Source organism: Netta rufina, assembly GCF_964035555.1.
Source record: "Netta rufina genome assembly, chromosome: 17".
NCBI lineage: Eukaryota > Metazoa > Chordata > Aves > Anseriformes > Anatidae > Netta > Netta rufina.
The window spans coordinates 7,754,013-7,778,324 of NC_140141.1; the positions used below are offsets into that span (position 1 = coordinate 7,754,013).

Genomic DNA, 24,312 nt, shown 5'->3' on the forward strand with positions numbered 1-24,312 from the left:
CTGCCATTTCCAGCAAAACCTTCTGTACACACAGCGCCTTACACCTGGCCAAAGGCCTCAGAGAAAGGACTGTGAGACCAACTGAATTTATAACCAGCCATCTACTTGCAAACACGAGATCCGCAATGTAAATTTCTACAAGCGAGGCTGGAGTTGTGACAGGAAAAAAAAAAAAAGCACCTCACTGCAGCCGACCTGAGCTCTAATGGACGAACCCCCTTAGAGGCAGCGAGACAGCCCCTAACGGCTCGCTGTGCTTGTGGAGGCACGCTGGAGAAGCAGGGGACCAGACCAAGCTCCCTCAGTGCCCTGCGGGCCGCGCTCTCCCCTCACCACCGCCCTTTCCCCCTCAGGGCCGGGCTCCCCCCTCACGAGGGCCGCCTCAGAGCCCCGGGCGCGAGCCCGCCGAGTGGCGGCGGGGAGGGGCCTCAGGGCTAAGCCCCGCTCCCCGCCACCGACAGGGGCCGCAGCGCCGCCGCCGCAGCGCCCCCCAGCGGCGGAGGAGCGGTGCCCGCCCCGGACCCGCCGCCGCCGCCGGGAGGGCACCGCGGGCAGCAGCCGGTGCCTGGCACACGCTTCCCCGCCCCAGGCGGCGTGCCGGCCCGCGGGGCAGCGCCCGTGGAGGCAGCGGGGGGAAAGTGGAGGCAGCTCGGTGACAGCCCGCCGCTACGAGAGTCCTGGAAGAGCAAAACCGAGGGACGTTTGTTTATTTCACTCCGCTTTGTAGCGCCCATATTCGACCGGAGATCGCAGAGAAGAATAAATAAATAAATAAATACAGAAATAAATAAATACAGAAATAAATAAATAATCCACCGCAGCCCCGCTTTTATTCACCCGGCTCCGCCGGTCTGCGCCCCTCCTCTCGGCGGCCGGGCTGGCAGCGGGGCTGACAGGGACCCGGGGCTGACGGGGACCCGGAGCCGTCTCTGCCTGACCGGCCCCGTCCCCGCTTCCCGCCCTCCCCTCACGCCGCCGCCCCGCAGCCCGGCCGCTGTCCGCCCCCCCCGCCTCCCCGGGGCTGCCCTCCCTCGGCGCCTGCAGGCCCTCGGCGCTCCCCACGGGCTCCCTCACGCACCGCAGCGGCCAAGCGGCGGCTGCTCGGCGGGGCTGGCCGCGAGGCACCGCACCGAGCGGCTCGGCGGCGCGGCCCCGCTCCTTTCAGCGTTTTTTTTTCCAGTCAGGCGCCGCGCGGGGGAGCCCCGCCGCCAGCCCGCGGCTCCGCGCCTGCGCGCCGGGCGTTAAATGGGTGCGGGGCGGGCGGCGGAAGGCCCCGGTTACGGCGGCTGAGGGGAGCCAGAGGCGGGCGAGGAGCTGAGAGGGCGCGCGAGGGGCCGGGGCCGCGTGAGGGGAGCGGAGGCGGGCGGGAGGACGGCGCCGGCCCGGGGCGCCTGAGGCGGCGGTGGTGGAAGAGGAGGAGGAAGGAGGAGGAAGGGGGGTGGGGAGCGAGCACGGCGCCGCCGGGCTGCGTGAGGGGGGGAGCGGAGCCGGTGGCCGGGAGCAGGAAACGCCGCGGGCGGCGCTGAGGCCTGGAGCGGAGGGGAGCTGCCGGCGGGAGGCCCGGCGCGGTGAGGAGCGGGGGGACGGCCCCGGGACGCGGCAGGTGAGGATCCGCTGAGTCACCTGCCCCCGCCGCGCCGCTGTCCCGGGACAGGGCCTGGGCCGCGCTGCCTGCACCGGGGGGCCGCCGTTCGGCTGTCCCGGGTGCTGCTGCGCTGCTTCCCCGGGATCTTCGTGGCGTTAACGCCGTGGGGCTGGGCTGGGCTCCGGGAGCACGGTGAATGTTGTAGGGGTCGCAGCTACAGGTTGGGGGTGGTGGTGTGTTTATTCGGTGCGTTTAAGTGCTTAGAATCTTCCTGAACGGGGAGCAAAGTGTATCCACTAGAAGTGGGTGTCTCAGCCTGATGGTTTGTTTGTTTGTTTTAATTAGGTCCATGGTCAAAGGCTTGGAAGTAGCCATGGATAAAAAAGGAGGCACAACGGAAGCTGAAAATGGTGATGCTTTCCTGGAGTTGAATAGAACTGCAACAAAATACCCGCATCGTTACACAAAAGTAAGCTGTTTCTCTTTTTCTTTTAAGAGATGTACATAGAGCTGTTGGTCTCAGAAATAAAGGGGGAGCAGAGGTTCCTGTGAGGTGGGAGCAGTAGGGTGAATTCTGAGAAGCCTTTGCACGGATTAGGATTTGCCAGATGATATAAAATGAGCAACCTGTTAAATGTGGGGTAGCTGTACAACCCACAACCCTGTCCTTGATATGCTTTTGCTTCCCACCACCTTATTTTAATAGCCAAGCACCTCAGAGCATTTGCTTGGGAGGTTATGATAGCAGCTGAAGTATGTTGTCCTACGAGCTTTCCTGAGCACTTGCATTTCATAGTCTTAGTTGGACTTTCAGCAATGTTCATTTAAGAAGCTGACCAAAATGTTTCCTTAAAGTAGATGCCACTTCCTTGGAACATATAGCACACCAGATCTTATCAGCAGCTTTAGCATGTGTCTGAGATGCTTTTCATACTCTTAAAGTTGTTCATATTTAAGTGGTGGAAGCCTAAACACCTATGAATCCAACCAGTTCTTAATGTTAAAAACTTTAACACAGGTGCTGTAGTTCACCTGTGGTAATTATTGTTTTTCCCTCATGCATATACCTAAGTGAGTAACTTGCAAATAAAGATCCTTTCAGCCCTGAGGAAGTTTGATATACTGTGGCATTTAAGATTCAAATTTTGTTTGCTGAAGCGTGGTTTTAGAAAACTTTTTAATGGTGGTGGACTTTCCTGTTGCTGCAAGCTGTGGGAGCAGGTGGTTATTGCTTTGTGTAGAAATCTATTGAGACACTTTACAACAAATGGCTTGAAGTGCAGAACAGAATGAAACAGTGTGCTGTTGCTGATTGTGTTATCTTGCTTGAGGAATTCTGAACTGTTAGTGTCCTAGTAGGTTGGTTTTTTTAAGAAAAAAATTATCATTGTGACTGCTCTGCTGAGATAGCAGGGCTAACTTGTTTTGACTAGGCATCAACAATAAGCCAAGTACTTTAGAACAGGCAAAACTTACGTGGGAACAGCATGCATCTCCAATTCTCTCCCTCTTAAAAAAGTGTGCATCTTAGCCTTCTAAGATGCCATGCGTAGTATGGTTCTTAACTTTTAGTTAACCCTGAAGTGGAGGAGAGGTGGTGTCTTAATACTTTCACTGTTGGACAAATCAGTATCTGTCTTCACAGATTTTGCTCAGCTCCTTTCAAGAGGAGTGCAGGTTCAAATTCTGACTGCTTTTTGGTCTGTGTTCAGTTAGTGCTGGTCGTAAGTGTACAAAGGAAGTGATGCAGTTGTGGATTCAGTAACTGAACTGTAGTTCTGATCAGGATAAAAGCTGGAGAATTAGTGTCAGAAAGCCCTAATAAAGGTCTCCTTTAGTTATTGGTTTCCAAGGAGTTGCAAATGAATAAACACTAGAAAACAATCTATTAAAGTATCTGAGTCATATTAAGACTTTCTTAAGCATAGCAACTTAAATACACCTGATCATGTAATCAACATCATAAGCCACTTTCACATGATCCAGTTCCATACCATTTAAGGGTGGGAGGAACACTGCTTCAGGACATGTACTGCTGGTTTGGAGTGGGGACTGAGTTCTTTTAACAATTTATATTAGCCTACTACTGGTAGGACAACAATTGGTTCACACCAAATCCTTGTAAATTGCTTGAATAAAACTGTTTAACAGGTAAAAACCCCTTTCTTCCACCTCCTTAAAAGTAGTACTGTGAGAATTTTTTTTTAAAAAAAAAAGCAGAACAGAAGAAACAAAATAAACCATGCTGTGGCAGCAACATTCATTTACTCTTATGAGAAAATGTTATGTATTCCAGGCTGTTTCTTCTAGCTTTTTGGAAGCTGTTGCTCCAAGGGTGCACAGCTCATAAATGAAAGCCAAGAAACAATTCAAACACTCCTCACTTCAATAGAAAAGTTGCAATAAATTCTGATTGGAAGTCTTTGGACTCCCTCTCGTGGCCAACAAAATAGTAAATTTCCAAGTCTGGTAATGGACTGTGCTGTTAATACTTACGTGATAGTGTTACAAGGTTGATTTTCCTTGTATATCAAGGTTTATTTTGGGAGGCTGTGAGCAGGAAGGCCAGTCTTTTTATTTAAACATTTGCTGTCCTGGCTGTCTGATCTTGCTAAGAAAAATAGATTTATTTTTTTTGCTGAAGACCTGGCTGATGCTGAAGGCAGGGAGGAAATTTGTGTGCATGTTAAGGTGTTGTTCAGCTACCAAGTTTCACCTGGAATTTTTCAAGTATCAAGTGCACGTAGCTAGTGAACTGATTTTAGTTGTGGAGGTAGTTGTGTGAAAGCTCTTGTTCAAATACTGTAATCTCAGGAGAATAGTAGAGAGATTCCCTTCTTCTGTTTGGCTGATGTGTTATCTGCTGTTAGGATCTCTTCATCCTTCCTGCTTTCCACCAATTTCTGCACAGCTCTGAATCAGTTCAGTACAGCCAGGAGTGAGGCAGATTGAAGAAAGGTAATGTAAGGAAGATGAGTAAATTTAATTAGAAATGTACATCTTTACTATAACCAAGCTTATAAGTCAAAGAATTGGTAATAACACTGTTATAATGCTTTTTTAAATGTGGCAAACTCTAGTTAAATAGTAAATTGCTAGCCTACATTAAATAATTAGGAATGTGCAGTAGTAAACTAAGGACTAGATTTGGAAGCTAGCAGAAAGTAGAAAACGAAAATAACAATTCAGCACCAATTTGGTGTTGGGTAGAGTGGCTATATGTGATATTTTGGAATTGGGTGATGGTCAGAAATAGCAAGCTTGGCTGGAATTTCCAGATCTACTTCAGTAACTGCTGTTGTGTAATGTTTTTGTTTTTTTTTTTTTACTACCTGAATCTTAGATGGAATGAAGATTGCTGTGTTCAGTGCTGTCTTAAACTGTCTTAAACTTACTAGCTCCAATATCAATGAAGTCTGTCTTGTAAGTTGAACTGTAGAGGGAAATGGGGAAGTAAACATGTATGATGTGAGCAGCCCCTCAGTTGTTAATGAGGATTGAACATCACCTAGTAAGGCTTAATGCTTCAAATAAGTGAATATTAAGAGTTTATGTTCCTTAGATTAAAAGCAGACTTGGTTCTCCATCTAATATGGAGTAGACATGGGAGGAAAATGTGAATCACTTGCTAGGCACTGCCACTACAGTACTGTTCTACTGACTTGTTGCTTAAGACTGATTTTTGGTTTTCAGACTTTCTTCAGAAATTAACTTTCAGAGTCTTTCTGGTGCTAAACTGCTTAGAACTAAGTTTAAGATCTGTTTCTGGAAGTCCTATGCTGACTTGTATAAATGCTTTCACAAAAAATTGAATACTTAAGTTAACTGTTCTAATGTTTCATCAGTAAAATATTCCTTGGACATTTGAATCACTCAGATATTTCTTCTGTGTTGGTATGAGTCAGTCACTTGTTCTATAAAATATCAGTGTTATAGCTTAGTCTCATTCCTGATTCTCAAACAGCCATTACGTTATCTCCAGTTTTGTAGATAGAAGTAATGGGAGGTGGGATCTATAGTTCTGATTAAAGGGTTACTATATCACCTGAGATGGTTTGCTTAGTGGCAAAATAAACTGTCTAATGTCAACTTTTCACTGTAGTATTTAACAGGAAATAAAAACAACATGTTGAGAATCTGGGGTTGTCAAACTAGATTGAACAGGCAGTCTGGAACAGATATTTTGGGTCACTTGAATTTTGTCCAGGTGAGCATTGAAGCTAACTTCTTCCTTTTTCTAGGAGGAACTGCTGGATATTAAAGAGCGTCCCTACTCTAAGCAAAGACCTTCTTGTCTATCTGAAAAATATGACAGGTATTTTCTTGATTATACAAAAAACTATAGGCATCTATTTTAAAACAGAAGTTTAAATAGCAAGAAGTTTTAGCTGAGAAGTTACTGATTTCAATGCAAGTATACTAAAGTATTTTCAGAAGTACTGATCTAGTAAAGAAAAAATGAATGCTTCAGGGAGTGTTGTGCTTTGAAAAAATTCTAACAAGATCCAGCAGAAAATAACTTCACACAATACAAGTCTTGCAAGCATGCAAAATCCATGCTTCAGCATGGTTCTAGTGCTGTCCTCAGTTTTATTAAAATGCTACTAAGAATATAGATGGATGCGTAGCACTAACAGGCTTGTTTTAACAAGCTGGTTTGCTTGATGGATTACTCTTCCATGTTGACTGTTCACCTCATCTAAAAATTAAAATGAGAATGTTCTAGGCTTGTGATTATAAGTAAGTTTGCTAAACAGCAGGATCTATAATATCAGGTTTTATTGTACAAGTAGGAGAATCTTCAGAATGCCTAAGAACAGAGACATTTGATCTACTTGAGTTATTTTTATCAGTGTACCAGGCAAACTTCACTGATACCTAGTGGGACAACATATGTTGTCCCTTCTACAATCCAATATATACTATATACTTCCTTATGCTTCCAAAAATGATCCAGAATACCATATATGAGGTCATAAAGTATAATAAGTCAGACTTAGAAGCTGGATATGGGAGATGCATCTCATTTGTACTGATCACTAGTGAGCAAATTCTGGTTTTCAGCAGCAGTAGTAATAAGATGTATTTCTTACACTACAAGTAGTAGACAATCTTGTAACTTTATTTTTGTAGTGATGGCGTCTGGGATCCAGAGAAGTGGCATGCATCTTTATATCCAACTTCAGGAAGAACTTCACCAGTGGAAAGCTTTAAAAAAGATTTGGATTCAGATCGGACTTCTCTTATGCGTAGGATAGTAGGTAAGTGCATTCTTACAGCACAGGACTCCAAATTGAATGTAAGCTCTTGACAAAACTTTTCCTTGGGAGTAACATAAATAAGACAAAACAGTCTCTGAAAATTAATTACATAAAATAAGGATCAAGGAAATCTTGGTGGTTCTTAGTATAACCTTGTTCTCAGTATTCTGGTAACCTATCTAAGATAAGAAACATAGCAGCCAGTTGTTTTTATCATACTATTCTTGTTATATAATACTAACTACACATAGTTGTGCAATTGCAGGGGGGCTACTTCCCTGTGCTTCAATATTAAGTACTTAGGAGGTCTAGGTGGGAACAAGCATATACTTCATAGGTGACAGAGCAATGGTTCTTTAGTATCCAACTGTAACTTTCATTTTTTCTGTGGTGTCTGGCTTAATTAGCCTCACAGAAGTAAATCATGTGTATTTTTCTTCAAAAACCTCTGGGTTGGCAGCAAGATTGTGGGATGGAAGGCTATTCTACTGATAACTAGCTTTTGTTTACCAAATACATGGTCTTTATGTGATCTTTGATTTGTAGATCCAAGAGAGCGAGTGAAAGAAGATGACTTGGATGTAGTCTTAAGTCCACAAAGACGAAGCTTTGGAGGTGGCTGTCATGTAACTGCAGCTGTTAGCTCACGTCGATCAGGCAGCCCATTAGAAAAAGAAAATGATGGTGTCCGTGTTATTGGTGGCCGGAGGATTGGCAGTGGAAGAATTATCTCTTCTCGCAACTTTGATAAAGACCACCGGGGTGGTGATAAAGACATACGTGATTCTAGAGATGCAAGAGACAGAGATCGTGACAGGGACTACAAAGATAAACGCTTCAGGGTTTGTTCTTTCTTTTCCTGATTACCTATTAAATTAGTTTTTGGACACTCAGCACTAAAAGCAGAGGCAGATTATCTACATTACAGTAAAGTGTTCCCCACAAATAGGCCATTTCTTCTTAGCGGCAGTGTTATGGTCCAAAGGCTGAGCACTGAGAGCTTCAAAAACTGTTCTCAATCCTTCTGACAGATTAACTGTGGTACATCCAATTCTGTGTATTCTGCAAACCTCATGCTAGGTTTATTAGATACTGTGTAGTCTAATAATTCATGGTTCTTGACCTAGCTGTTGTCAGCAAGCACTGTCCTTAGCTTCAGCAGATAGAAGCTTTTCATGATTTAAGCCATTCTTCTTATGAAAACAAATTAAACCTTCAGTTGAATTCCCACTTCATAACACAAAGTTTAAAATTGAAATACTTCCGGAGCATGCTGAATACATGCTCTTTTAAGGTATGCAAGGTGGTGTTTGCTTTGGAGGTCAGGGAAGAATGCTTTGAAACTGTATTCAATGGTTAATATTTTTAATATTCTACTTCAGAGGGAATTTGGTGACAGCAAACGTGTCTTTGGGGAGCGGAGACGGAATGACTCTTATACTGAAGAGGAACCTGAGTGGTTCTCTGCTGGTCCTACAAGTCAGTCTGAAACCATTGAGCTCACAGGCTTTGATGATAAAATTTTGGAGGAAGATCACAAAGGGAGAAAACGTACGAGACGACGCACAGCCTCACTAAAAGAAGGTAATGGCAAACTTAACAGAAGCTTTGCTTCTCTGGTAGTATTGTGTATTGCTGGATATAGAGGTGATTCAACTTCTGTCTTAAACTCACATAGCTTTTGATCATCCTGAAGCAAAAGACGAGGCTTGAGTGATCTTTTTGTTGGGAAATAATATTGTATCACTTAAAGGTATTTGCCATCTGAAAGGCAGAGCTGAAAAGCTGGGGGAGAAAAACATTGTATGGGTATTGAGTCATACCAGGAATTCATAGGCTACTAATAATGTTTTGTCCACTTCTGTATTTGGTTGGCTGCTAAAGACTAAAGAGATGGTTTCTTAATGCTAGAAATTCCACAGGTCGGCAAAATAAACTGTTTGGATTTAAATTGTACTACATTTTACTTAAGTGAATACACAGTTCCACACTAGGTTTGTTTGTAGTCATGTTACAGCTCTCTTGCAGCACCTGTGTGAGCTTGGTAAACCTTTGTATGTGCTCTGCTCCTGCTGGTGGAGTAGGAGTAATACTGGTCATATCTTGACAATATTAAGACAGCTCTTGTCAAGTACCAGCTTCCAGGGAGTCTGGTTTCTGGGGTTTCAAGGAAGAAAGTAGGAGCTGCCAAGGATTCATCAAGAAACATCTGTGGCTATTAACATGCTATATATATGACAGCTGTATCTGTTTGCCTGCTTGATGTGACATAAGGTCTGATGTCTAATCTATGTATCTTCCTTGGTTGCTCAGGATGGTTAATTACTGGTTCAATTGTAATTCTCACTTCCATGTTCTGGAGTAGGTAGTCTTAGTTACAGACTAGAAGCTCTGTACCTGACCTGAAATCCAGTGGATTGTAGTTACTGTTGTAGTAGACTGCAGCCAGTGTTTTACAGAATTCTTCAATTGGAAGGGACCTTCAAAAATCATCTAGTCCAACTGGCTCACAACTTCAGGGCTAACCAAAAGTGAAGCACGTTAATGAGCATTATTGAAACGCCTCAAACACTGACAGGTACAGGGCATCAACCACCTCTGTAGGAAGCTTGTTTCAATGTTTCACCACTCTTGTGGTGAAGCTCTTCTCTAATGTCCAATCTGAACCTCAGCTTTGTGCTATTCCATGCATCTTGTCATTGATTACTAGGGCAAAGACATCAGCACATTCTTCTCATCAGGAAGAAACCTCATAGCTCTCTGTCATATTTCTCAAGATTAGGTGACCTAACTGGTACAGAACTGCTGAGGAAGTATCCCATAGGTGGCTAAACTACTTTAGTCCTATGCTTGTAATTGCTAGGCAAACATATTGCCTGCTAGGCACTTCTCCTACAGGAAATAGGTAAGTTCAGTGACTCAGCAATTATTTGATTTTTCTTTTTAAGGGATTGAATGCAATGGTGGAGTGGCAGAAGAAGATGAAGTGCAAACTGTCATTGCCAATGAAACTCCAGCAGATCAAGAAGTTCCTAGGGAAGCTGTCTTACAAGAACCAGCTCCAGGAGAGTTTGACTTCAATGAGTTTTTTAACTTGGATAAAAGTGTTCCTGGCCTGGCTTCGGTGAGTTTTTTCTTTTAAGTGGATGTACTTGTGAGAAACAGTTCTGACTTCTGCTGTATTCAGTGGTAGCTAAAATTTCTTGCTTTGAAAGTTACTTAAGGCAGTGTGGAAGTCTAAAATCAATTTCCAAAAATTTAGTTCTGAATCATCAGGGTGTTACTTCCAAACAACTTCCAAATGTTATCTCTGAGACTAGCTCCATCTCCAAAGGAAATGTGTGAGGCAAACAAGCTGATTAGTGGTAACCAAAAGAAAGGAGAAATAAAGATCCAAAATAAGCATCTTAGACAGATTTTCTTTCATCAAAATGAAGTGGGTCAATACTACCTTTTTTTTTTTTTTGCTGTTAAACAAGTGGTGCTCAACACCATTTATCAGAGAAAGCAGATTGGAAGAGAAAAACTGTTACTCCTGTGTATAGCTTACAGTAAACATACTGTATGGTAAAATTGCACTTGGGCCCACTTTTAACTGGAGTCTCTTGTGAGGTAAGCCAAGTTCTACTTTAAGTTAAATCTTAGAATGCACTGCTCTTAAAGCACTTGTAGTGACTAGTGAAGAAGCAAGCAGTCACTATGTGTGGTAGTGACTTCTGACAGACCAGCTCAGTTGAGTACTCTTGAGTGAACTTGAGTCAGCCTGAAGGGAGGAGGTGCTGGCTGCCATTAAGCTGGTGGTGCAGGGTTCTTTGACTTGAAGAATGCAACCCCTTTAGTCAGAGTGGTTCAGCATGTGAAGTGCAAGCAGGTAGCTCTTAGCTGCTAGCCTTCCACCTCACCCCTTGGGGGATACTCCCAAGCTGGGGAGAAGTGTCTGCACTGCATTTAAGGCACTGTTCTTTGTGCTGGAACTGAATTCAGTCATGGTTGCAGAAAGCTCAGCTGATTAAGACTCTAGCTTGTGTATAGTGATAGAGACCAAGACTGGTCCTTATCTAGTCATTTGACTTTCAGATTTACTAGGCTGTTATTTTTTCTATTACTTGTGGCAGATGCTCCTCCTGCTTTTCTCACGCATCCACTTTAAAATGTCATAGTTGTAGCTGTTGGATGCTCTGCTGTTTCAGTTATACCAAAGATTTTTTCAGATTAAAACTATAAAAGATATATTATGGGTTTTGCCAGCGCTAATTACACAAGTGTTACTATATTTGGGAAGGAAAAAGCAGGTCAAAGCTTATAAACTGCAAGAGCACAATCTAGTTGTCTATAGCAATAATATCTTGGTTTCACAGTAAAGCTTCTCAAAGATCTTATCTTGCTTCTGTTATTTTTCCCCAATCTAGATGATAGAAGATGTGCTGGGGGAAGGTTCAGTGTCTGCCAGCAGGTTCAGCAGGTGGTTTTCTAATCCTAGTCGTTCTGGAAGTCGGTCAAGCAGCTTGAGATCTACACCACATGAGGAACTGGAGAGGTTGGCAGGTAAGACTGTAGGACAATGCAAGGTCAGATATTCTTCTTCCATCTTCCTTTCTACTTCTTTAATAATATGACAGAGCTTTAGGATAGTAAATTCTCCCACAGTTCAAGCACTTGATATTCTTTTGGAAGCTCTTAGAGTAAGCAGCTGAGTTACTTTTTTGTAAATGTTCTTGTCATGCTCATGATGGCTCTCCAGCTGATCTCGGGCAGCGGATGTAAGGCATAACATCTCATTGACATATTGAACTTGGTTACCAGTATATGTTCATCTTGAGACATTGGGTTGGTAAACTGATGTGGCAGTGCTCCTGGTTTTGCTGTTTCAGGTCTAGAGCAAGCCATTCTCTCCCCTGGCCAGAATTCTGGAAACTACTTTGCTCCCATTCCATTGGAAGACCACTCTGAAAACAAAGTGGACATCTTAGAAATGCTACAGAAAGCCAAAGTGGACTTAAAACCTCTTCTCTCAAGTCTTTCAGCCAACAAGGAAAAGCTTAGAGAGAGCAGTAAGTGCCTCTTCAGATATTGTGGAGTTCTTGTTGTGCAGTATCTCAAACCAAGAGGCTTGGTATTCTGGAAACATCTACTGTTGAGTCCAGAAGTAGGAAGTACTATACGTTTACTGACACTACAGATCAAATACTCAGCAAGTCTCAGTTAAGTCACTGTCATCACTGATTCTTCTCATCCTACTCACAGGATGACATCAGGACTCTTATCAAACCATTTTACTGGCCAGTTACAATACAAGTCTTGAGCTGGGTTTCCAGCTTTGTCTCTGGCCTTTATGTACTTTTTTTCTATTGGAGACTGGTAATATCAGTTCTGAAACTTTGGTATCTAAACTTTGGTTAACCAAAAACTTGCATTTTAAGTCATTCTTGCAAGCATCTATAATGTATCACATTCATTAAGTATCAGTATCTGAAAAGATGAACAATCACTTCATGGTATCAGTATTTAAATGTGCACTGTAAAATTAAACTTCTCAAGACTTTTGCTAGTACTTGAAAAGCAAGAAGATTGCTGATTCAGTGTTCTAATAAATTAACGTAGAGCTGAAACACAAGAACAGATTTGGCTCTGTAATGTTAACTTGGCTGGAATCATGGAATTACAGGGAACTTCTTCTGTTAGAACAGCAAATTGCCAGCAAAAGTGAATTCTAAATTGAGTTCAGGGCTGACTTAAACTTTATTGAAGAGCGCCTCCAAGTCAGGAACTTGCATGTTTGAGACTGTAGCATGCATGGATGGTAAATAGCATGTGTTCTCTTTGAAATCTCAAGGTCTAATTCCATGTTAGTCTCTTTTTTGGCAAGCAGCATGTATTGCCATGTGAAATGGACTGAACAAAATGTAATGTTATTCCATGATTTGTGTGGACTGACAGGGTATAAAATCATCCAAGAACTGCAAATACACCTAAGCATCCATTTTGGGAGTAGGAATTGTTTTAATACATGGAAAAGCTTTTCTTAATTTGACTTAAATCAAGCTACAAGTCTTTTCTATGTTCTGCTTGGTCTGACTTTCCTACTAAAAACTTCCTAAATTTTGATCCTCACAAAACAAGGATGAAAGAACTACGTGGAAGCTTCTATTCATTCTCTAAAAGTACCTGCTATGCGTTAAATATTTCCATAAAATGCTCAACTATTATGGAGTTTCTAGGCCAATTCCTCTCCACCAACATTATGCTTCTCATGTTCCATACTGCATGTCTGAATCATTGTTTCTTTTTTTCTCACCATCTTGACCAAATTTCCAGTAAGTCTTGTTTCTTTGGGTCAGCATCTGCTACAGCATCCCATAGCATGCTTCTATCTCTTTTCTCTTAAGGTGTCATGCCTTGTGCCAAACAAACTGGTCCATAACACTTGTCTAACCTTGATGTCACGCATTGATAGCAATTTGTATGTATGCATACATACACAGGATAAGTACTGCTTATTAATACTTGTACCAATTATGCTGTCATTCTGTAATGGCTCTAACTTCGAAGAAAATGTCTACTTCAAACTTCATGCACACCCAAGTATGTGTGCAACTGATTTTTCCAAAGCATCAAGATTTTTCCAGGTATTTATTCTGTGTACCTATGATGGCTTCAGGCAGCTTGACATCACTTACATTGTGGCTCTAAGACCATCTGGTTTCCTGAACTATAAGATCAATTCAGGAAGTTGTACTTAATTAGGTCACTTTCAGATGAATATATTCTGTTAAAAGGAGATGAAATCCTAATACGCTGTCAAATGTAGTAATGGTGTATATATCTCACAGGATATATGAAAGGTAAGGAAAACTTAATTGGTTGAAATGTAAATGAATTCTTGTGGTCTTGCATGACAATGCTTCTAATGTAAGTATGAGGATGCTTGTCTAAACAGTGGTAAGACATGGTTTGACAGTTGGTGTGAATATCAGAAAACAAGGTTTTGACTGTTACCTTGTTTTCAGACAGCTTGTACTCAGCACCTGTACAAGAACTAAAACTTATTTTTTAAGCAGAGCTGTGGTTTACCAGTATTTCTTCTGTATTTCTCAGCACATTCAGGAGTAGTACTTTCAGTGGAAGAAGTTGAAGCTGGGCTTAAGGGCCTGAAAGTTGATCAGGAAGGAAAAATTGCTACTCCATTTATGGCAGAGCAAGTGGAGGAACCATTGAACATAGCTGGCTCCAGACAGATCAAAAAAGATGGTGATATGACTGCCTTTAACAAACTAGTCAGCAGCATGAAGGCAAGTGGGACTCTACCTTCACAGCCCAAAGTCAATGTAAGTAACAGCTGGCTCTGAACTGTAAATGGATCTGCGCTAAGATACAGGACACAAAGTGAAAACCCCTTACATGATGCTTCTGATAATGTGTCGGGCTTGATTGGATCCAGTGGCATGATTTTAAGTACTAACTTTCATTTAGAATGTTGCTGCTTGGAGGGAGAAGAAAGCAATCACGGAATTGAAGGGGTTGGAAGGTACCTCATATGATCATCGGGTCCAACCCCCCTGCCAAAGCAGGTTCCTTAGAGCTTAGAAAAGCAATGATAAAACAGAAGTGCTTTGGTCACTTTCCCCAGCCAAAGGAAATAAGTTTTCTTCACTTCAGGGTTCATGGGGTTTATTCCATGTTAACGTGGAATACTAACATGGAATATTAAGTTTCTGAAACCCCCACAACTCATCCTATGCAAGAAGTCTAATAATTGGGTTCTTGAGGATTCTTTAAAGTGGACCAATGTGAATATCTAGTTGCTTAATATTTGAAGACTATAAATGCTTGTCCCCCACTTAAAAGATCCTGTATAATGAAAAGATTCCCTGCTGTAGAGGGCTCTTTGATTAGTGTCCAAAATCGCCTACGCTTGAACTCATACTGCCTGAGCCTTTTTTAATAAAAACAAACCTCTGTAGAAGAGGTGCTGTCTACACATAATAGACATTAGTCTGGTCTTTATAGGAGTCTTTATGGAAGACTTGCTGGTGCTGGTTGCCTCTATGCTGGAATTAAAAGGAGTGTCTGTTGAAGTAGATTAGTATAGGTATAACTTACACTTACCTGAAGCTCAGATGTCTTGCTTTAGTGGCTTTTGTTTTAAAAGGTACAAACTTCTTTTGTCTGTACAAACTAATACTCTAAACTGGGTTCTAAAATGTTTAAGAATAAAAATTAAACTGAATACTGAGATTGTTAATTGGAAGATTAATATTAAACAGATGATGCTAAGCTTTAGATTGTGAGATTGCAGCATGAAATTCATCTTGCCACTAGCTGCCTAAACAGCTTGACCCAGAAGCTATTAATAACTTCTTCTGGCACTTTAAAATACTTTTTTTCTAACATACAAGTCTAAAGTCTAAAGCATTTTTTTCTGTTAAACTATATCCAATTGTTAGCTTCATCCCCCTTTACTGAGAGATAGCAAAGAACACATTTCTCAAACAAAACTTGAACAATGCATGTTGAACTACTTACGTGCAGTCTAGCACTCAGCTTTGTCTTGACTAGGGAAGATCAGTGAAGACAGCTCAGCCCTTAACTTTGCTGGGATTTAATTTGGCAGATAAAATGTGACTTGTCTCTTGATTTGTATGATACTTGTCATATTTATAGCTTATAATATTTTCATTTCCTTAGCAGAGCCTTGACAGCCACTTAATGTCACCTCCAGAGATGCCAGGCCAGCCTCTGTCAAAAAATATTCTACAGGTATTTCTCATTGATATGCTTTTAAATAGTTTTCCCTAATAAAAAGATAGTTTGAGATATTGAAGGCAGTTATAACATCAGTAGTCAGACTTCTCTCCCTGTGAGAGGAGAGACCTATTCACAAAGCTAAACTGACGGAATTTCAGTCTTGTGGGAAACGGCATCACAACTACAACCAGAAAACTAAAACCTTGGTTAATGCCTAATTCCAAGGGGAATCCAGAATTTGTCTAGTTGTGTAGGTCAACCTTGTCTGTCTCGAAGTTGCTATTAATAGCATAGCATGTAGTAAAATAACTTTTTTGTAATTGGGTCATATTCTGAACACTTTCATTACATTTTCTTAGGAGCTTCTTGGCCCACCTATTACCAGACCAGCTTCATCAAATGTCTTAAGTGGCCTGATAAGTGGATTGGAACCTGGAGCCTCTTTACTGGGACAAAGAGCACCTTCTCCTCCTATTCCACCAGTGTTTCCAACTCGAGCTGCTTCAGCAGATTACCTGCGTCACAGAATATCTTCTTCACCCATTGGTGAGACTTGTTACAAAAGCTGTTATATTCTTTTAAAGACTTAAGTTTGCTTTAAATACTGCTTCACAGAACAATAAACTTACTGGTAGTTGTTGGGCAGCTAGCTCAGTGTCTGCCTCTTGAGTGTACGTACAATACAACATCTTAATTTTCTCTTATGTTAAACTTATCTCCAAAAAATGTAGAAGTCTCTCAGCTAGACCTCAGTAAATTCTGGTGTGAAGTAACGTGTTCTCTTACTGTGTAAGAAACCAATCTTAAGGATGTAGCAGGTCAGTCTGAGTTGGAGTTAATTTTTTTTGTAGCAGCCAGTATGGTGTTGTGTTGTAGATTGGTGATCAAACCAGTGCTGATATGCATTATTTTAGCTATTGCTGAACAGTGTTAGGTGTCAAGGCCTTGTCTGTTCTCACTTTGCAACCCCAGTGATTGGATGGGAGATGTGTGTGCCCAAGAGAATGGGTGGGGAGGCAACCATGCAGATGATCAGAAGTAACCAGAGATGCTTTGTGGCATATAAAGTTTTATTCAGCAATAAAAAGGGAGAGAGTGAGTTTAGGAAGGATAGCTGTCTTTTGCCTGGGAACTGGCTGGGTATTGGTCAACCTGTAGGAGGTAGATGACTGCCTTTCCATTGTTTTTGTTCTTTCTCTTCTACTTTTACTTACTAAACAGTTTTAATATTGACTCAAATTTTCTCGCTTTTATTCTTCTCTGCCCTGTGGGGGACTTGGAAGGTGGGGAGAGTGCACAAGTAGCTGGTGTTTAGCTACCTGCTGGGGTTAATCCTCAAGAAGAGACAACTTGGCTACTTGTATCACAAAAGGCTGCTACTACCCTCTGGGCTCTCCCTAGTGACAGGGAAGAGACATAGCTCTCTTCCCTGTTAAGTGTTAGGCTGGGGATCTTCGCAAGGAGTCATTAATGTAAAAATGGTTAACTTGCAGATATATCAATACTACGTGTGTGAGGGACAAGGGGGGAGAATCTGTTAGTCCTTTTTGAATGTAACAATGCTTTTTCATTAGGTTTTGGACAAGGTTCTCAGCAATTGCTTGGTGATCCATTTCCAGGTGTAAGGAAGCCCATGAGCCCAGTTGCTGCCCAGGTTAGATTTAAATGCTTCTTGCTTAATGTGTATTCATCTGTTTTTCTTGTATTTCGAAGTCTCAAACAATCTTGTTTCTGCAATATGCAGATATTTGTTACGTTTGTTTGTTCTAGTGAACCCCAAGCATGTGGGTGCAGTCGAACTTAATACTATCTCAAAACCTCATTGCCATTAGACCCATCGTAGAGTACCTTAAGACCTTTTGAAACATCTATCCTCTGTCAGTAAAACAGGGCTGTTGGGGGAAGATGTTTTGTGAAGGCATAATGGTAAACCTTTAAAAGCTTTTTTCAATACATCTCCCTTTCAGATGAGTCCCTTGGAAATACAGCAAGCTGCTTTAGAGGGACTAGCATTACCACATGACTTAGCCATACAGGCCGCAAACTTCTATCAGCATGGCTTTGGTAAACCACAGATGGACAAAAGCAGAGATGGCTACAGAAACAGGTGAGTATCTGCAACATGTAAGGGACGCCTTGTCAACTGATTGAGTATTACCTTTCACAAGATACTCATACTAGTGACTCATTTAAACTTGTATTAGTTCAAGGCAATTCTGCCTTTCATTCTGTGCCAAGAGTAGAACTACCTCTAAACTTCCTGTCTTCTCTTTAACAGGCAGCAGCGCGTGACTAAATCACCGGCACCAGGACATAGAGGGAATGCGTCTTCTCCAGCCCCTACAGCATCCATTACGAGCATGGTCAGTACCTAGTGTGTAATGATTGTAGGAAAAGCTGTAAAGGTGTCTGCAGTAACTAATTGTAGCAACCATGATCAGTAGGATATAAGGAGAAGCTGAATATTCTTATTATCTTAGTGGCCATGCGATACATGAATGGCACTTGATATTTAACTATGTCTTCACTTTGGAAAATAATTTCTTCTGACTAGTCAGTTATCTAGAACTGTAGAAGCCTCACTAATGTTACCTTGATCCAGTCCTCTGAAACCAGAGGAAGGAAACTGGGAAAATTAGGCTCCCATATTTTGGTACCAAAGCCTTCAAAAGATGAGCTGAAAGCTGGAGTGCGTACAGTAGAGAACACTGGTCTTCAGTACAGGTTTGAAATGACTCAACTAAATGTAGGCTGAAATATTACCCAGGAGCTTCAGGATTGCTTTAAAAAAAAAAGCCTCAAAAACAAAATGTTTCCTCAGTGTTTTCAGTGGTATGTAGTGGCATGTTGCTTTGATCTAAGTTTCCCAATTATTTGGTCAAGTGCTTACAACTTATGGCCAACATATACAAACTAAATACTTGCATCTGATTGCCTAACAAATGAGCAGCTTCCATTAAAATTAGGTAGCACTGGTGGGGAAACAATGCAAATTGGGTGGTAGTCTTCTATAGATCTGTCATCACTGAGTTCATATGAATAAGGCATTAGACTTTGGCAAAAATTAGATGGAGAGAATTGCTTAAATGATGGAATAAAGCTATGAAATAAGGTGAACTTATGGATGCACAAAGTAGCCAATTCAAAAGAGCTTTAAATGGAAAAGATGCTAGAATTGGTGTCCCGTAACTAAATAACTAAAAGTGGGGCTTCAGTAATCAGCACTGAATAAGACATGGCTTCTTAACTCTTTCTGCAGTTGTCTCCTTCCTTTACACCTACCTCAGTGATTCGCAAGATGTATGAGAGCAAGGAGAAGAGCAAAGAGGAGCCAGTTTCTGGGAAACTGAAAGTCAGTGATGGCAAAGATGAAAATCAGAGGCCAAATGAAGGTATTGTAATGGCTTTAAAATAACATGCATGAGATTTGGAATAGAATTCAAGAGCTTCAACACATGCCTGCACTAATTTTAAGATGCTTTTGATTTGTGGAGTAGAAACGGGCCTATAACAAGGGTTAGAGCTATGAAGGAGATGTGCTCCACAGGGCAATCTTCCAGCAGTGTTGGGTTTAGATCCATTTTTTCATTTTTCCTCACTTAGGAGCAATAGTAACACTAAGACCTGGGCCAGAACTGTGTTTTTTTTTTTTTTTTGCAACTGGTCTTGATGAACAAGCATATTAACAATAATACTTCCATCTCTCTCTATACCAGTAATTGAATACAAGCAACTCATAGCCCTCTTGAGACATCTTAACTGAACAATCAAAGCTGAGACCAATTAACCTCTTCTAAATGTAGCAGATTAAGGAAGCATTTTGTCACCCTAACTGATGTAAGTGGCTATAAAAAGGAAATGCTCAATACCAATTGCCTGACCCAGTGGGACTAAGGTTCCCAATTGCCATGACATTGTACTTTAGTACTACCAGCAACAGAGAAGAAGCTTGCAGTTCTTATCATAATAACTTTTTTCTTTTAGCGTTCTAGCTATTACTGCTACCTCAACTTGAAGCAGATAGTTCTAAGATATTTTAGGCTTAAGTGATCTAGATAATCTGGAAGTAGATTCTTGAGGTGCTTCAGTGTATGAAATATTACTAAGCAAACGTCAGACATAGAAGGCTGCTGCTAACCCCCAGACACTTCTACACTGAAAAACTGCTTAGGGCTGGATGCCTGGCACAACTCCACCCCCAGGTTATAGCCTCATTTGGGGAGGATCCCTTGTGCCTCCTGTCTGCTTTGAGACTGACTCATCCATGCTGCTGGTTCAAAAATCTCAAAGTGTGAGGGAAGTAAGAAATAAAGGTGGAATTGTTGCTAACTCTGTCATAACTTAAGCTTACAATCTAAGGGTTTCTGTGTGATTTTTTTTCCTTCTCTATTTTTTTGACACAATTTGGCCAAAACATTCCAGGAGACAGAAGTTTCCTGTTGAAAATGGAAATGTGTATAAGTTTAGCTAGTCCTGGAGTCTAGCAAACAAATGCAGGTATTAGCTTTAGTTTTCATTAGATACAATCTCTAGCTGTGGACTATAATAGTTGTATTCAATTCTAGCTACGGATAACCTACTGTCTAGTTCTGTGGAGAATGCAGATCAAGAAACTTTGCCCACCTTAGGTACCAAACTACCTGCACTGCAACGCTCTGCATGTTCCACACCTCTTACTCAAGCAAATCGTTGCACCAAAGAGCAAGACTACAGGCCTAAATCAACTGGCAGAAAGACTCCTACAATGGCCTCCCCAGTACCAGGAGGCCCTTTCCTCCGTCCTGTTCATCAAGTACCCCTTGTTCCCCATGTTCCAATTGTGCGACCTGCTCATCAACTGCATCCAGGATTGGTCCAGAGAATGCTGGCGCAGGGGGTTCATCCGCAACATCTGCCCATACTGCAAGCAGGTAATTCATTATTTCTTTTTAGTATACATGTATATTCCTGACTGGGCTCAAGTTCTGTTAGGAACAGCACAAACAAACGTGGCCAGTAATAAATATCTATTACATCAGAACTCTTAAACAAGTAATAAATTCTGGCCCATCTAAATACATAAATGGTCTGCTTTAAGGTCCGTATGCCTCTTAAGTAAGAAGTTCTCACTGTACAACAGGTATGCTTCCTCCTGGAGTGGACCTGTCTCACTTGCAGGGAATATCTCCTCCAATCCTTGGCCAACCTTTTTATCCATTACCAACAGCCAGCCATCACATCTTAAATCCACGCTCTGGGACACCTTTGCAGCTAGCGATGATGCAACAGCAGCTACAAAGATCAGGTAAGCTAAAACAAAACAGGAGTAACTCTTTTAAAATGCTAAAAAGCCTGTTCCAGTTAGTATACTTGTTGGCCTGTCTCAGTATGCTGGACTAATAGGAGGCTACTTTGATACCTACACAAGAATAGTGATAATGAATATCTAAATTGCCAGAGTAGTTTTGGCCACTGCAGGTTCTCATGCCAGAAGGAAGTCCAACTGAAGCATTCAGTTTCAAGATGTGTTGCTATTGATGGATCTGCGTTTTGCAGCACGTGTGCAGCCTTTCCTTCCTTGCTGGGTGAGAAAGATCACCCACCTACCTCAAGTAAGATGTTCTTTGATACTGGTTTTCCAGTTAATCTACATGATACTGTGCCCAGAACTGGCAGTGTCAGGCAGTTTATGGGAGTACTGATGAGAATAAAGACTTTGGGTCTGGATTTCCCAGGTCTAATAGAATTAGTAAAAGTCCTAGCTTACGTGCTGATTGCTAATATGCATTAGCAGATAGCTGCTCTAGGGCAAGTCTTGGCATTGGGTGAACTCATTACTCCACCTCAAATAGCTTTACGTTCCACAGGCACTGGAGCACAGGGATCACCTGCTGGTGTGCAAACAACCCCTCAGAATGTGCCATCTCGGACTGGATTATCTCACGGGCACACACAGCTTGACCATCGCCCCAGCCAGAGAAGTGGTTCTCCTATTGGCCTTGCAAAATGGTTTGGTTCGGATGTCTTGCAGCAGCCTCTCCCTTCTATGCCATCCAAAGTCATCAGTGTAGATGAACTGGAATATCGGCAGTGAAGTGACCACTGGGTGGGACACTTGTGATTCTTTAGACTGGATAAAAATGTCCATAGTCAGGACTTCACCTCTTTGTTTTTTGGGGCTTTTATTTTTAGCACTCTGTGCAAAATTTCTTTTTGAGAGACTAAAGCACATGGCACCTGTCCTGGTCTCATGTCTGCATCAAGACTAAAGGATCCATTATGGCTTGAATAGTGAAGCCTGAAGAAATTTAGATGCAAGACAAAGCCAGTTTAATTCTGGAAGTGTCTATTTTTTGTTTTTGTAAGATATGTGAATGAAGTGCTGATATTCTCTAGTGTAGAGGTAGCAGCTATGGATTCCTCCTGCAGAAAACTAAATGTATAGACCCTTGTGTACAGACTTATGTATAAACAATCTTTTGTATATATACACATAGAATAGCTTTTTTGAATCTATACAGCTGTACATAAGAGTAGCTGATAACAGTTGAGCTTTAGTTGTGCCTATGGTTTGGATCTTTCTCCATTGTACATGTGGGACTTTCTTTAAGATTAAAGTTGCATATCCTAAGTGTGAGTGAACAGGATAAAGTTGCTTTGCCTTTTCTTGCTGCTCATCTCCTCTAGGTCTCCCTCAAACACATCCTTTTGTCATGTACTGTGCACTCAGTGTAGCTAGTGTCCAAGTAAAAAGCCCACATCTTGCTGTCTGTGTAACAGAGGTCTGATTCCTTGCGTGTATGACTCTTGCCATCACATGAGAGAACTGTTTAGTCTTCAAATGGCCTTGAGGAAGGGACCTGGTACAGTACTGATAAAGCCAGCTCTTCGTGTCTGCCATAAGCAAAGAGACTGTAGGTACCTACAGGGCATAGGTCTTTCAAGAGGGCTGGTGTTGGTCATTGTTTAGCTGCAGTATTTTCCTTGTTTTAATCCTTCAGACAAGTTAGTAAAGGTCATCAAAATGGAGCCTTTGAATCCTCACCCTTCAACTCCTGTCATAGCTGTGGTATGTTCTATACTGCCCTCCCTTCCATGTGTAGAGAGGGGAGATCCAAGAACTGTCCCAAGTCTAGTGTGCATCTACTGATGCAAATACTGTGAAACTTGCCTTTTGGAGTCTTGTTCTGCGGCTTGAAAGGGGGAGGAGGGGGTAGTTTTGTGATCTTACTGTGTATATTTGGTTTTAAAAATACTATGTTCCTTTTAAGCCTGTTCCACTTTCCTGAGCAGTTAAATGTTCTCTTCATCCTTCTACTGCATGGTTCCTCACTTCACTTTCTCACTTGTGTTAAGTCTAGTACTGCTTTCATGTCTTCTATTGAACTTAGGCCATTGTGCTCTTTTTAAAAAGTTGAAAGCAAAACCAGAATTGTCACAGACTTGCTCTTTCTTAAGTCTCACTGAATGCAAAACCAGCAGCAGGAAAAAAAAATCACTTGACTGTATTATAACAATTGCCAGCATGCTGTGGTGGGTTTGGTTCAGTCTAGCAGAGACCATGTTGTACAGAAATAGCAAGCTGCAGCCTCTAATGTGGAATCTGTTGGGGGTCACCTGTACTTCCTAGTAGTTTTTCATAAAACAATCTCTGTAAAACATGCAATCACCAGCTTGTCCTTGTAAGATTGTTTTCATACTTTTTTAACTTGACACTTTCCCAGTAACATTCTGTAAATAAAGTTGATTCTACCAGCTATCTGTATCATCTGCTCTTGAAACTACACTTCTATTGACTAATGTTGAGCATTGTTCTTGTATGTAAGCTAGAACCTTAGCTAGAGCTGGATGTCCATGAGGAAACTTCATCTGCACTAGTTTGGTCTACAGGCATGTGGATGTGTACTTTACCTCACTAAAGCCATGTGTTATCAGCTGGAGAGCTGCACAGTACTCTGCTCTGTAACAGTAGGTGAAAGGCTGATCTTGAACTGCCAGGGTGAAGTGTAAGGAATGAAACTCTCACATACCAGAACTCAGCGTAAAGGCTAAGCCCTGTGGACCCTAACTAAGCAGTCCCTCCAGAAAGAGTGAATGAGCTTCCCCTGCACTCCTCCACTCAACTATTGTTCAGGTTGCATAGGGCTACCTCTTGGCTTTCTGAATACTAGGAAGTAAAGTAGGATCGAGGCTGACTAGCAACCACTGCTGCAAGGCTGTGGTCCCTGAAGAGATGTTTAAAACTGCTGCATTTATTTTTAAATGTGCAGTGAGATCAGCATGTATTCCTCTTGACACTGAAGATACCCTTACTTCATTTCTGTAGAACATAAGCTAGCGACTAACATGTGGTAGGTGTTCTGTGCCACCTAGAGCTCCAACTTTATTAATTTGTCCTAGAAAAAGAAAACGAGAGTCCCTGCTTTAAGAGCAACCTATTATACAACTGAGTTTAGAGAACTCAAAGAAGCAGTAAACTTCAAAGCTTCCAGTCACTGACACAGTAGAATCCAGCCCTCTACTTTATTTTCACTAGTATAAGCAATTGAAAAAGTGACTGCTCATGATCAGAACCCAGCATCTTTTCCATAAATGCAGGACTATTAATAGCCTTGAAGTATTCAAATGGGAACAGCTGAGATTAAGGCAACCAGAGCTAGAACTTTGTCCTCCAGCCCTGTGTTGTAGGATACAGTTTGCCAGCCTGTTTTTCATTTTATGTTCTAATTTTGAACAAAATAA

At 41.8% G+C, this 24,312-nt stretch overlaps 1 protein-coding gene across 4 annotated transcripts; it reads left to right on the forward strand.

Moving 5' to 3' along the window:
- The first annotated feature begins 1,467 nt into the window (after positions 1 to 1,467).
- EIF4ENIF1 (eukaryotic translation initiation factor 4E nuclear import factor 1) lies at positions 1,468 to 23,327 on the forward strand. 4 transcript variants are annotated; one of them, XM_084297158.1, is made up of 19 exons: positions 1,468 to 1,603; positions 1,931 to 2,054; positions 5,827 to 5,900; positions 6,719 to 6,846; positions 7,393 to 7,688; positions 8,229 to 8,430; positions 9,795 to 9,970; positions 11,256 to 11,391; positions 11,718 to 11,897; positions 13,942 to 14,171; positions 15,532 to 15,603; positions 15,951 to 16,137; positions 17,166 to 17,245; positions 17,559 to 17,698; positions 17,870 to 17,954; positions 18,851 to 18,983; positions 20,157 to 20,501; positions 20,711 to 20,875; positions 21,438 to 23,327. In XM_084297158.1, the coding sequence occupies exons 2-19, from the start codon at positions 1,935 to 1,937 to the stop codon at positions 21,662 to 21,664; spliced, it is 2,976 nt and encodes a 991-aa protein (XP_084153284.1). In that variant the 5' UTR covers positions 1,468 to 1,603; positions 1,931 to 1,934; the 3' UTR covers positions 21,665 to 23,327. The 4 variants fall into 4 exon arrangements, with proteins under 4 accessions (XP_084153284.1, XP_084153287.1, XP_084153285.1 ...); XM_084297161.1 differs by having other exon boundaries at positions 20,220 to 20,501; XM_084297159.1 differs by having other exon boundaries at positions 15,535 to 15,603.
- The last annotated feature ends 985 nt before the right edge of the window (positions 23,328 to 24,312 follow it).

Bases quoted from the DNA above. Each gene is read 5' to 3' on its own strand.
- EIF4ENIF1 (XM_084297158.1), top strand. From the start codon at position 1,935: ATGGTCAAAGGCTTGGAAGTAGCCATGGATAAAAAAGGAGGCACAACG. The intron at 9,971-11,255 runs GTGAGTTTTTTC...TCCCCAATCTAG, and splicing joins GTGTTCCTGGCCTGGCTTCG to ATGATAGAAGATGTGCTGGG. The intron at 11,898-13,941 runs GTAAGTGCCTCT...TGTATTTCTCAG, and splicing joins GGAAAAGCTTAGAGAGAGCA to CACATTCAGGAGTAGTACTT.